Below are 14,693 nucleotides of genomic sequence, written 5' to 3' on the forward strand. Positions count from 1 at the left end.
ATTTAAGCACTGTAACTTTAACTGATAAACAACTTTAATACACATTTATAATGCATATTTGTAGCCCCGAATTTGGAAAAAAATTTCAAAATATGCTGATGTCAGAGCTCCAGCCCCTTTTAGCAGGGCCCAGATTGGACGTGTGTCAAAATCTTGATTTTGCCAAATGCGCTTAAGAAATGGGAGCAATTCACAGATTTCTGCAGTGGTTGCATAAGGCAGGGTCCTCATGAGTATTTTCAAGCTAAAGAAAAACCTGGAACCATTTTTTTAATGTGGGTGGATTGTTTCACTGTCTGACACAGCTTTGAACTTAAATTTCATGGTTATCAGAAAGTTCTGGATTCCATCATGATAACTATCCAAGGTCACTAAAGGCTTGTAGGGTGTGATGGGAACTAAGAGCCTTTGAAATTAAACCAGTTACCTAGATACCTAATCCCACATATTTAGAAGAGTAAGTTTTGATGCCTGTAAATACAGTTCAGGTCTGCTAAGCAAAAAATAACATATTAGAGGCAGAATAAGGCATAAATACTTTCTTCACCAACTGGATCCAGGCTTATGAAGAGATCAGCCATTTAGTCACCCTAATTAGGAGCAGAACTGTGACATCTAGGACCACTCCAAACCAATAAGACATCAGCTGAAAACACTACACAGGGTAAGTTAACTCTAAGGGGTTTGAAGTATTCTTTTCATCTCAAAAGGACTGTTTAATGCTAAAAGCTAAGGATGATGTTTTGTCTGTTTAGAGCTGTCAACTTCAACAAAAATATTCACTTTCAATGTCAAAAAGTTCTATTGCATATTTTTTGCCATGGATATTTCAGCTCAGCTGGGACATGACCAAAATTTGTAATGTTCAGTCTCGAAATCTGTAAGATCACAGATTTAATCATTTTCAGTCATTTAAAACTGCTGAGAAATTCTGTATGTTTTTAAATCTATTCCAATAACTCTGAGGCAGTGTCTTTATTCAAATTAGCTTGTTATATTGTATAACAAAGTAAAATTTGACTAAAAATATATTATTTTTGCATTTGTCTGTTTCAGCAGAAGTAATTTTGCAATTTTTTTTTTCAGAATTAAATTTTTTGCAGAGAAATGATTTTTAGACAAGTTCATATGACTCAACAACCTACTCTCTAAGTCAGGATAATAGTCCCTTTCATGCACAGAGTGAAAATGTAAGTTTCACCAACAGGGCAACAGAAAAGTAAAAAAAAGCCCTAACAAACAAAAAGCAAACCCCCAAACCATCGAAACCAATGGATTAGTTAAAAGTTACAGAAAATTTAAAAAAAATTGAAAATTTTTCTTGATGTTCCTATATATACATTAAATAAATCAAAATATCTGACTTTCCATGCTGGTGGTATCGCAAGGCATCTTAGACACAAGAACCTGAACACAAGACCTGTTAATTCCCTAATACCTGGTTATGCATTGCCTTTTGTTGTGCTACCTATCCCCATCACTACCATGCCTACATTATGCATGCAGCCCTTTGCTTTTAAGTCTTCAGTTTTTGTAACACCTAAAATGTTGCACTTCAGCACAATACAAAAAGAAATGTAAGCGTGACTCTAGCACTAAGAGGTTGCAGCTACATACAAGCAAATATTATTTCAATTCAGCAGTGCTGAGTGTCTGTGCCCAAAACTTCTCTCCCACATCTCTTTTTCATGTGTTCAGTATATATGACCATTACAGGCACCTGATGCCAAAATTATTTGCTTGGAAACTTCAGAAAAACTTCAGACTTATTATCACTGTCTTTGCATAAATGGTAGGATTCTGGACTACATATAAAGCAACTTCTTTTCTCATTTCTATACCAAATATATTACAATTTTACATAGAGTTATCTTACTGATAATTGTTCTCTGCTAGATTTCTCCTGACCTTTAAACTGAAAAGAAATAAACATTTGTTTGCCTAAATGATGTCATGCCAACTGTAATTACTCCTAGAGCAGGTCACCTATGTCTCAAGAAAGTTTATTTCTTCAAAACATTGAGATGAAATTACACTGCACCATTGAACCTGACTTATGAAACAGAAATAGGCCAGAGGACAGCTACTTGATGAAAGACGTATTCTGTCGTTTGAACGTCAAAGTGTGTGAAGCTGGCAAAATGTTGGGTATCCTGCTCTGGTCTCAAAGAACAAATAAAGGTATTGCTAATGTGAGAAAGCAAGCTATTCACAATTTTAAATTACTCTGTTGTCAGCTTCTCCATATAATTATGTATCCCTAGAAACTGAAAAAAAAAAGCAATCAAAACATTTACACAGAATTGGAACTGTGAATTACTGGGAAAAAAAAAAGTTTTATAAGCAAGAAGGTCTCTAAAGGATTTTAGAGAGCTTATTTTGCCTTAAGAAAGGTCATGTGTGCACCAAGAACGAACCTCAAACTCCAAGACAATAGAAGAAACCATTTTTATTATTGTAGTTCCGTATCTCTGGTTTTTAGTGGATATTTTAAGTCATTCACCTCTTTGCATAGTTGCTAAAGAATCCCATGTCTTCTCTAACCTGCACATTTTTCGAACCCCACAGAGGAGGATGGAAAACTTCTAATATAGTTCCCTATATTTAAACCTTAAATAGTGCAAGGAAAATATGAAGTGTATCCATTTTGGTTACAGAAATATATGCTACATGAATAATAAGACCAAAGTGCTGCACAGAAACTGTTCCTGTGGCTATCAGTGAGACTTGCACGTACATAACATCTGCACAAATAGATTCCTTTTTGCAAATCTGAATAATTTACATTCCTATAATTATTATGGCATCTGATTACCTCAATTTCCAAATTCTTTTCATTTCTAAGGATGTGACAGACTGTGAAATTCTTCTGTCCATTTGTTCTATTCATTTTCTGTAAACAAGATCTGCTTTCCGAGCTCCTGGAGGGATGTCAAGTTACCTAATAGCAGTACAGCATGGAATTATGCACCTACCTGTGCCTACTTTGGAAGTATGTATTGATTTATTCTCCTGTGGCTTCCCTTGGTAAATAAAGTACTTGGAATGCTTTTCTTCAAGACACTGTTGACTTTAAAAATTTTTAATTACAACCAGAGCCTGAAAAAGCTTCTTATGTAAGTATATATTGCTGTTGATTTTTTAAGGGAATTTATTTTTGGCTTTAGAGATCTGGAAGTAAGAAGTTTGCTTAAAATAAATGAACTGATTAGTGAGTACATTGACAAGCCCTGCAACTTCATGAGTTAGAAAGGAAAAATAAGATACTTTTAAAATTTAAAATATTTGACGCACGGGTAGAACTGTGAGCTCTTTTCTTTAGTAAAGGGCAAACACAAGGTTTAGTTCTGACAACACTATAGCCACACTGAAATACCACGAGAAGTTTATGAAAAAGTCATAAAAACCTCTTTCTGCAGCCATCAAAACCTGAAACTCTTAACTCACTAAGCAAATGGAAGTTAGAAAATGCCTGAGATATTAATGTAATAATCATTAGATTAAATTACTATATAAAATATGAATTTAAATTGGTGAATCTGCAGAAATTCATGGAATCATAAAACATTATGGTTGGAAAAGACCTCCATGATCATCAAGTCCAACCTTAACTAAATACCACCATGCCCACTGAACCATGTCCCAAAGTGCCACATCTGCTCATTTCTGAGCACTTCCAGGGATAGTGACTCCCTCACTTCCCTGGGCAGCCTGTTCCAGTCCTCAACCACCTTTTCAGTGACATTTTTCCTAATGTTCAATCTGAACCTCCTTTAGCACAGCTTGAGGCCATTTCCCCTTGTCCTGTCATTTGTCTTGGAGAAGAGCTCAACCCCCACCTGGCTATAGCCTCCTTTCAGGTGGTTGTAGGGAGTGATAAGGTCTCCCCTGAGCCTCCTTTCCTCCAGGCTAAACACCTCCAGCTCTCTCAGCCACTCCTCACAGGGTTTCTGTTCCAGATCCTTCACCACTTTGTTGCCCTTTCTCTGGGGTGGCATTATTTTGTCCCCAGAACCTCTGTACTTTGTCAGCAGCATTTAAGGAAGTTGAAAACAACTACTTTGATTCCAGTGGTAACAAAAACCATAATGTTGTATCTTGAATTTTGCTTAAATAAACGAGTCACAGCATTTTTAGTTTTCAGAGTAGCTTGTTAGGAACAGGCCAAGGAGCATCAGGAACCTCCTGGACTTCTTAACAATGTTTCCACAGTCTTGCTAAATTTCAGTGGATGTCAATTCCATTAATTTCCTCATGTGTAAATTTTTGAACACATGTAAGCCTCATTATCCACAACTGGAAAAACTATAAACTGCATTCTGATTTATTTTAAACCTGCCTTCTGCCAGATTCATCTGTTCTTGCATTGCAAAAGCAATTATACAGTCCTGTCCACATTCACTGTGCAACTCTAGAGTTCATACCATACTTGTCTTTTTTATTTTTTTTCCAAAATAAAGTTTCCTGCCTTACTACACCACTTGTTATATGGAAGATATTCCATACTTACAGTCATGCCTTCTGCCTTTCCCTGAATCTTTCCACTTCAACCAGAATTTCCAATCTCTCTGAGGTATGAGAAGCAGTACTATATGTGGTATTTAAACACAGGCAAAGGATAGATTTATGCAAGAACAAATGATATTGTTCTGTTTTCTACTCCTTTCCAAATAATTCTTAAAAACACTTTCCTTGTTCAACTGATAATGGGGACTGAACTGTCATTTTCATCAAATTACCTATTACTACACTAACTACATTACTACTTAGACCCACAACTTTGTATGCAAAGCTATTTTTTCTCCATATGAAATTTTTTTACAGTAATTTACAATGAAATTCATCTGCCATTTTGAGTTCATTCACTCAGCTTTATACATTGCTAAGATCAACTTTCACCTTTAATACTGTGAATAATTCAGTATTAGCAGGATTTCTCACCATCCTGCTCACTCTCTTTTCTAATCCACTTATAACTATGTTGAATGTTACAGTCCCAGCAGAGATCCTTCCACCTTTTTTGCTATCTTACCCTTGTAGAAAACTAATACTTTATTCCTAATCTCTCTTTCTTGCCTCCTAATCAATTAGTGATTCACCATTTTTCTGTTCCATATTTCACATTCTAAGAAACCATTTGTTTCCTTAGAAACTTCTGGGAAGACCTTGTCAAAAGCCTCTGGCAATCCAGGCAGGCTCTACCAACAGCATCACATTTGTTGATTCTTTCAGAGAGATTCAACAAGTTTACAAGACAGGAGAGGGCACTGTTATAAAAAAGCCATATTAATTTTTCCCAGGAAAAATTAATGAGTCACATAATTCAATATTTACTGTAATTTCTGAGTTCTGATAGTACACATCTAGGGCTTTTTGACATGATAAACCCTTGCCAGTCTTTAATCACCAGTTAACCACAGCTTTCTCCAATGCAAAGGGTCCTGCAAAGGAAAGTTCTGGCATATGAACTACCCCATTTCTTTTTATAATTAAATTCATCCATGGTAAAGCAAAAAGAGAAGTTAATGGACAGTTTGGAGCTCCCAGTGTTTATTTACATGAACTTTTCTTGTTTCTGTTGTCAAGCAGTATTGCAATTGTTTACTTCTGATTCTTAAAGCCTATCAATTGAGTAATTTGGAAGCAAATCAGTTATCAATCCAGATACCTTGCAGAAATATTTCTTGCCGTCAACAACTCCGTAATACAATTAATAGCCAAGCTCAAAAGGAGCCAATAGAAGTCTTTAGAACAGTTGTACTTATTCAGAAGCAGCTTAATTCTAGAAATACAACCTTTACTTCCAAGATTATTAACTTGTCATTGTTGGTGTTTAAACAGTACATCAACAAAGGCATATTTCTACCATTTTTTGTTCCAGAAATTAAGGCTAAGGTGTAATAACATTTTTGTTCCCTGAAAAAAAGTATCAGAACAGTGAAAGTATTACATTCTCTTTTACAAATGACTAATGTGTTTTTATGAGTTTTTGACAACACTGAAGAGTTTTTCACCATGCTGGAACTTGACTACAAGTCTCTATTTAATTTTCTTGACAAACAAGGAAGTCTCAAACAGTTTTAACAGACTCAAATATGTTAAACTGCAATTTTTCATCCGCCACTCACCTCTCAACTGTCTCTCCCTTTAAATGTCAGTCTTCTGGGAGAACAGGATGTGTCTGTGCTACCTGCATTGGTACTGACTGCTAAACAGACATGGGTGGGCACAGTTTAGGAAAGGAGGACAAGGACTTACCTGCTTCTTTGGCAACATCTGCAGTTGAAATGTTTTGGAGGTTTGAGTGCACTCGGAAGGTCACAGCTGGTCCCAGCACACTGAAAGAGATTATTAAAAAAATGTAAGATTCATAATCAAGAGACATGGCATAATATTCCTTATCAAAATAGGTTTTTAAAGAGAACCTATTAAGACACCATTTAGCCCTCTTCCTTTTGCTTCATTAGCTACATTTGCATTCATTTTTATACCTCTTGTGGTTTCCTGTGTGTATTTTCTGCCCATCTGAAAGAATTTCAATGACATTAACTAAACTTCAGAACACTCCTGTAAATACTATTCTTATTATGAAATTGGCAAAATGGAGGCACTGAAACTGTTATTAACTCAAGAACAGCATAGATCATCACTGGAATTCAGCATCCAAAGAAGATTGCATATATTTTCACATTTTATATGCCTAACATCAACAGAACTTTAGTTCCTGTTGTCACAACTGCAAGTCAGAGGGACAACATTGAAATTCAGAATATTTATCTTGATCGTATTCTAGAAGAATATGTGTGGAGAAAAGATTCTGGGCATATCTGATCCAATAGCTGGTTTTGACCAGAAACATACCACAATGTATTTATCACTTAACAACAGAAGTAATCACCTCCTGGAACAATTTTTGAGGGGAAATTATTTGACTCTGTGGGGACCTTTCTGGGTGTAGCCTGATGTTCCTTTATGGCACTAAAATCTGTAAGACATTTACAGAGGAAGGTACTGATTAGCCAGATGTAAAATGGTGATGTACTCAGGGTTTCACAAAAATCATTGTGCAATTTTAAAGAAAAATAAATCTGTATAAGTAATGTTGCATTCATTCTCCATCCATCCCAATAAATATCCTACATGCACATCTGATGAAAGGAAAGAAGAAACTTCTGGTGTGATGTCCTTAAAACTATATGTCAATACTTATCTACAAAAGACAAAAGAAAAATACACATAACCATATAGTGAATGTATTTTAAAAAAAATAAATTCTGGGAAACAAGAGACTATATAAATTATAATGCAAGAATTTACAGAGGAGAAGAGCATAGGGTCTCAAGAAGAACAAAAATTGGCACTATTTTATAAAAGTTTACCTACATATTATGTATTATGCAACTTCCTAAGGTTATTTTAATTCATATTATCAGAGAAAAGAATTTATACTCTGCATATTTATACATATGCTATTTATACATAGCATTTACACTATGAAGAACAACCCTGCTTAAAAGGTGAAGTGCACAGTCTGGAACTGTACATGGAACAGCTTTTGACTTCCTATGGCCATGGCTTAGGAGAGAATCAAATCTAAAAAATTGCTGCATAAAAGAAATAAATTTAAAAATATTTTGTTGCAGGATTTGAAATTAAGTATTAAGTTATTCTTTCAGTAACATGTTCATCTCTTACAATCATAGAATGGAGAGCACTTAATGAAGTGTGCTTAATTGCATCACATATATCCTAGACAAAAAGACCTTTAAATTTTTTCCATTTCAGGCAGAAAAAACCTATTATTAACAGTAAGACTTTGCTTTGAGGTTACAAAGGGAATCATAGTAAGAATAAGAATAAGAAATATCCTTTCATCTTTTACTAGCAAAGCAGGCACTGCACACATTTTATTCTGGAGTTAACAGCAACTGCCATTAATCAATCATTTTTCTCTAGGTACTCTTAGGGGAAGGGGAGAAAAAGAAAACAGATTTTATTGTTAAAGGACACTCTAAAAGTCTGGTCACTAGTGGTCAAGAAAAACTTTTAATAATGCCAGGCAATTGTAAAACTTTTGTCAACATTGTATTCATATTGAAGATTAAATAACTCAACAACTGCAAAACACTTTTTATTTGAGATAACTGCTTTACAAAAACCCAGACTATTCCCCAATTCTGTCACTAACCCTGAGATAACCAACCATAAAATGCACCTGTTTCAGGATACCAAACACTGACTCTACCTAATCTTGCATTGTCCTTCTTTCTGTGTTGCCAGCCTAAGAGAAAGGCTGATTCCTCTCTGGCTGCTCAGATATTTACAGTTCCATTAGCAGTCTGCTTTGAATAAAAGTGGGCATCACCCCAGTATGCAGCTCTTGCACGACCAAGATAGAGGAGAAAGAAAAATCAGTTTCAGATATCCCCCAAATCTTCACTGCATAGTCCATTATAGCTGAGAATCTGGAACCAACACCAAATTTCAACCACGATGTAGCTACGCTTTGGCTCCATCAGCAAAGACAAAAAATTTCCTGCCCTCCTTCCCTTACCTGAATGTTTTACTTTTATCCCTCAGCCACTCCCCACTTCCTCCCACTTGTCCTGCCTTGCCCCACTCCCTGCAGCCCTGCACTTCCTGGCATCATATAGATTAAAACTGGATCATTTTGGTGACCCAGCCCAGGCAGTGAGAGACAGGGATTTCCAAGGAGTGAAGCCTGTCAGCAACCATCCCACTGTTCTCTACTGACTCCACCAGGATAATCCAAGAACACGGGAAGATCTGAGTCATGCCCACACCAGTGTTGCCACAAGTACTGTCATTTCTCCTCACTGCTCAGGGAAAACAAGAACAAAAAACAGGGTGAGGAAAAAAAATTCCTTTTGCAAGTGGGATGATACTGGGTTAACACCATCCTTTTGCAGGAAGGAATAAATCTCAGAATCATTTAAAACACCCACTCATTTGTTGCTCTGTGGGATATTGTCTTCCTCTACTGTAGCAATTGAATTCTTGTATGTAAGAAATCACCTGAGCACCACATCAGCATGGTTTCACTAGGAATATTTGCAAAATACAGAAAATAAAGCAGCTTTTGTCACAACTTTTTGCACATTGGCATTCTGTTTATTTAAAAGCAAACAAAAGACCTTGAGATTACTTGGTCAAAATTGCATTTCTGCTTGATGTTTTGGGAACTGACTGCTTCAGGAGCTCATAAAATGAGATTTTTCTCATGGGGGGCTTCTGGCAAAAGCACTCAATAAATAAACATTTCAATAACAAAAGATGCCCTTTAGGGAATTCCTCACTGTTCATTATGTGTTGGATGAGAACATTTAAACAAAACCAGTAATTATTTGACTGCAAAATATTTTTTAAAGACTTTTTAACAAGAGGTCAACCAGCCTGAGAAAAGGTTCCAAGATGTCTAAAATGCACCCCTGATAGTTCCTAACCAGGAACTTTAAGTCGAGTAGATGAGACTGCTTTCTGCTGTCAGACCCTCTGAAGCCTGGCTAACACTAATGGCAATTGTCTTCATATTGCTCTAAACACAGGGGCTCTCTGGAGTGCACACATTTGCTTAGAAGCTGATGAATTGCAAACAAACCATTCCTACAGACAAGGGAGGTGCTGGGGAAGCAGAGGAATCACTCCTGGCTGGCACCTTACCCCAGCCAGCACTCACCCAGCTGGGCAGGGGAAAACACTCACACATGGGAACCACAATGTCCAGGCTGAAACCTCACCCACATCTGCTGCGACTGAGGTTAAAAATGTTAGACAGTATTTTTTGTCTATCCCTCCCCTGAGCTGCATGCTACTACAATTACCCTCAGGTAATTTCTAGTCGTTTTTTCTGACACAAATGAACTTATACTCAAGTAAGAGAAGATTTTGAATTTTAGAAAGCATCTGGACTATACAATGTAATTGCACTTATCACTTTTTTCTTATACTTTTCTACAATTTTTTTTTTAATAAAGGTAAGCAGTTCTGGCTTCAAGGCTAATAAATAGTGACTTCTCCCCACACAAAAGGTAGTGTCTGTTGCAATGACCTGCTAAATTTATTACTCGAACTTTACCAACTAATTACCCCCCCTGTTGGCTGTCACAACTTTTGCCTTATTTTTTTTTTTTTTTTTAACTTTCAGTAATACTGCCTTCAGTCATAGTAAGGGGGTTTTTTTTAACAAAGACATTCAAAGCATATTGCAAATTGTCACCCTTATGTGCTGTTGTCTTTTATTCTGTTTACTAGAGATGAAATAATTACAGTGTTTATACCAAAATGACTTGAAGGTTGATTGCTGATTTAATAATATCCCCTCCTCTTGGGTTTGTATTTCCCATCTGAAGGTGGGAGGGTGCACAACACACACAGAATCAAAGAATATTCTTTGTGTAAAATAGAAGTATTTTCTTTCCTTAATTGTTTTACGACTAACAGCATTCTTCTTACATTTTCCCTGTCAACAAATGAATCATCTGAATAAACAGAGCTGGAGCATGATCAATATGGCAAGGTCCATATCACTTTCATGCCGTAGGTTATAATTATATTTATGAATGACAGGATTTAAATCTCCATAAATTATGTACCAAGTTTTGCATGCCTGTTCCTCTCCCTCGTGTGCATGTACTTCAGCATTACAGTATCACACCACATGTTCACTGTGAGATGCAGTCACAGTCTATCATACCCCCTAGTGGAAAAGGATTTGAGAAACAAGTGCCAACATGGGTCGGTGTACTCTTGAAGATGAGACATAGAGCTGATGCCAGATGGAAATGATTTGAGGTGGCATCTCATTTTTAAGATACAGGCAGAGTGCAATTTCTCAAGACTGGAGGAAGATGAAGAGATTAGGATTGGCTATTTCCAACATGAAACATTCTCTTAATGACCCTATTTTATAAAACAGAGCTTGCCTTAATAACGCTTAGATTTGAAATTAAAGTCACTACTTGTCTATATGTTCATTTCAAAATCCTTTAATCTCTGGAGGTTAAGAAAAGCAATTAGTAACGCTCCAGAGGACTGTGCAAAGCAAATTTTATAGCAGTGAAGGTAATTGTCTCAGGAAACGTTTGGTGAGCTTGAACTAATGACTTGCAATGTGTACACATTTCTGTGCTTTCTATGTTTAGGAATTTGAATCTTATGTCCATTGTTTGTATTGCACTGAAGCCTCCTTTTCACCTTCTCAATTTTTCCAAAATTGAGATGCTCATGCTGCTGTAAATGTTTTATATATTATATTTAGAGGTATATAAACAGACTTACGTCAAATCTCATTAATGGGGAAAAGCACATACTTAGCAGAGGCATTTTTGTACTATGGTATGTTTCTACAACATCATTTACAGAGAAAAGCAAAGGCAGAAAATTGCAGCTGGACACTGACACATAATACATGAATGGATTAAGAAGTATACCCTGTTCTCCTTGCAATACTCAGAGTAGCTGTAAATAAGTTGACCACTTGATTCAAGTTTGACCAACATTTTTGACCAGAACTGTTGACCAGAATTTATTTTGTGAAGCATTGCATCATACTGTATTTACATTACACAAGCAGGTACCTGACTGTGCTTCAAAGATTCAGGAGAGCTTGCAAAGGATGTGTTGTGCTGACCTGCTACAAAATAACATCCCAGAACTGTTGAGTAGAGAATTATTGATCATCACTCAGACTTAATACTAAACAGGCACACATCTCTCACTCTTTAATATCTTTACTGTTCAAGGATTTGCTTCACTTTGCACCTGGAGTGCAGAAATATCAATGTGGAGCTGTATGAATTCTCACATTCCTATTGACAGGTATGTACGCACAGCCAGTGATCAATTAAAAAAATCTTTTTCTGTTTTAGCAAAATGAGCTTTTTGAGCCCTTCTCAGGAAACTCTTAACATGCTCCTTAAAGTGCAGAATGATGCACAATGTTCCAGAATACCCTGCAATACAGCAAATAATATATTATCTATTTATATTTATATCCTTCATATATGCTAAGCATGAACAGTTTGCAGCATTCTCTAAAGAAGTGTTCCTGCACTAAACACAGCACGGAGACAGAAAGTTAAAGACTTGCTGTACTGCCATTACACCTGGTGTCTGGCAATGACCAGGCAAAGATGGAAAAGGAAAATCCCTGCTAAGGGAAAGACACTTATTGCAGTTCTCACCAGGTAGTGGTTGATTTCCTATCACCACTTGAATTTCATTAGAGGGGTTTTCACCAGCTGGGAGGTATAGCAGGTAGACCACAAAGATTAGAAAGATTGACAGTTTCAGAGCAATCACATCTTGCAAATGTGACTACATGGAAACGGAACCTTGGTCTGGATTTGATGGTTGCAGCCCAGACTTACTTCTGCAAGTTACATTCTTCATAAATCAGGTAAGGCCTTGGACACCTTGTCGTGCCCTCTTCTCTCCCCCTGACATGACAAGCGCTGAGCAGTGACTGCATGGAGCATCATTCCAGGGGCAGAGAAGAGGCCATGACAAGGTGTTCAAATAAGGAAATGCATTCTGCCTGACACACTTCTGCCATTAGAATAATTTCCAGAGTGAAGTCACAGAAAAGGGATGACTGCTCCAGAAAGGGATGCTTTCCAATAACAGCGGCCCATGTCTGGTGGGTCTCTGATACCCATACTAAAAGATGGAGTTCTAATTATTTTACATTAATCATTAATTTTGTATTAATCATTTAATCTATATGGATCAAAATTGTGCTAAGTACACTGATCCTAATTTACATTGCAAAAGATGATGAAAGAGTATTTTAAAGATTTTACAACTTGCTTCATCTGAGGTGAAGATTATTTTGCTAAGCCTACAATTTAAATGATTTAAAAAAGAGACAACGCTTAATTTAGAGATTGATGCTACACTCAGTTTGTCCTATTTTTATTCTTCACGAAATGCAACTTTTGATGATTACTCAATATCTATGAATAATTTGCAGAGTTTTAAAATAATTTTTCTATTAATCTGTCACAAGCCATGAAACTTGACATTTTCACCACACTGAGTACATGAAAGTTGCCAGCTTTGCCTGCCATGCAAATAAGGTTCTTAATTACAGTATTTAAAAGAACAAACCATACAAGTGCTGTAATTTCTTATGGCGAAAAATAAGTGTTTGGACTCTGCGAGGGTGGGAAAATGGTCTCAAAAAGCTTCTTAAATGTACAATGATTTTTCTTTCTCTCCCCAAGGATTAAGCTAAAGGATAAAATTTATGTCATAAAAACAGAAAAAAAAAAAGTATTCTATTTATGTTTCCATTCTTCTTCTTTATACCTTTATATCTACAAACAGCAGACATTTCTAATTTTCACCTAGTAAGCCTTCAATGCATTTTACCAGCTTCAGCCCTACTCACCCTCTGCACACCTGAGCTGTTAATGGAGCTGCTCGAAAGCACGTGTAAAATTTGTCTGCTGGGATGACAGTCACCTTTTGCTCCGCTTGCACAAGTGACTTTTAATCCTTAACGAGGAGCATGACTCACATGTTAGGACTGTTACAGAGGTCCAGGTTCAGAATGCTCAGAGCTTTGATAGGATCCATGTAGGACACAAATTTCTTGCATCAGTATTAGGCAGCACAACCAAAGACAAAAAACCCCAAACTTTATTTTTAAAGTTTTCAAGTCTTAGTTCAAAAGGCTACCAAATTCTGAGTGCTACAGCCAGAGCTCTCTGGCTTGTCCTCTTAAGGACCTGTTGGCTTCTCCTTTAGCTCTGAGAACACCAACAAGAAGATTTGTTCTTGAGGCTCCCCTGCCACCTGTGAGGCAGAGATATTTCCTTGGTATAGGAGGCACCGCAAGTGGAACTTACTGGGCTTTTTCAGTTGCACCTACAGATGTGTATTTGCTCTGACTGTCTTCATGGATCATAAGGAATTCAAAGCCTTCCACAGGCAGGTTGTGATGCAACCTATTGACCTGTTTATGTAATATTTACTGGCTAGGCTGTAAAAAAAATGCAAAATAATCCTTTATCTTTTTCAGCTGGGTCAGCAGGTCTGTAATGCTCATGAAATCCAACCATCCAGGTTACAAAAAGAGAGAAAAAATGTTTGTTTGTACTTCTAGGTGAATCAGGTAGCCAAGGGCAGGAGGATCAAGACAGACTTAGACATAAAATAATTTTTATATTTCTTCTAAGGGGTTATTCTTTTAAAGAAATCCCTACATAAAAAACCTTTTTTCATTTCTAATATTAGTAATTCTATTTGTGGATGAAGCTTTAGCTCAAGAGTGAGAATCACAGTTCTCTGTTTCTATTCTCATATCTGTCACCAAGTTCTGTACCATTTTAGGGAAATTAAAGCCAACTGCTTTGGGTTTCAATTTACCCATCTATAGAATGGAAATTATTACCTGTTAATAAGATGTGAAATGTTATATAAATTAAGTGCAATGGCACACACTCAATGACTTACTTGAAAGAAAGGAATATATCCTGCCTACCCTACAATGTTATGAACTTGATTTTATTAAAAAAGGAATATGATGGCATTCTCAGTCACACAGAGAGATGAGTAGGAGAGAAATATGAAGTTAAAAAAACATAGATAAACTTCAGAAGTTCACTTATCTGTAAAAACTTTCTCTTGAGCAGGGACCTATGAGTTCATGGAAACGTATCAATATTAGT

General features: G+C 36.5%; 1 protein-coding gene across 2 annotated transcripts in view; it reads right to left on the reverse strand.

Annotated features, from left to right (window-relative positions):
- The window catches only part of PTPRN2 (protein tyrosine phosphatase, receptor type N2), a 583,516-nt gene that overhangs the window by 351,756 nt on the left and 217,067 nt on the right, over window positions 1–14,693 (reverse strand). For both annotated transcript variants that reach the window (XM_017728914.1, XM_017728913.1), the window contains one exon: window positions 6,259–6,338. In XM_017728914.1, coding sequence (XP_017584403.1) covers window positions 6,259–6,338 — 80 coding nt within the window. The remainder of the gene's footprint in view (window positions 1–6,258; window positions 6,339–14,693) is intronic.

This window comes from Corvus brachyrhynchos, unplaced genomic scaffold, assembly GCF_000691975.1.
Source record: "Corvus brachyrhynchos isolate BGI_N302 unplaced genomic scaffold, ASM69197v1 scaffold52, whole genome shotgun sequence".
Classification (NCBI taxonomy): Eukaryota; Metazoa; Chordata; class Aves; order Passeriformes; family Corvidae; genus Corvus; species Corvus brachyrhynchos.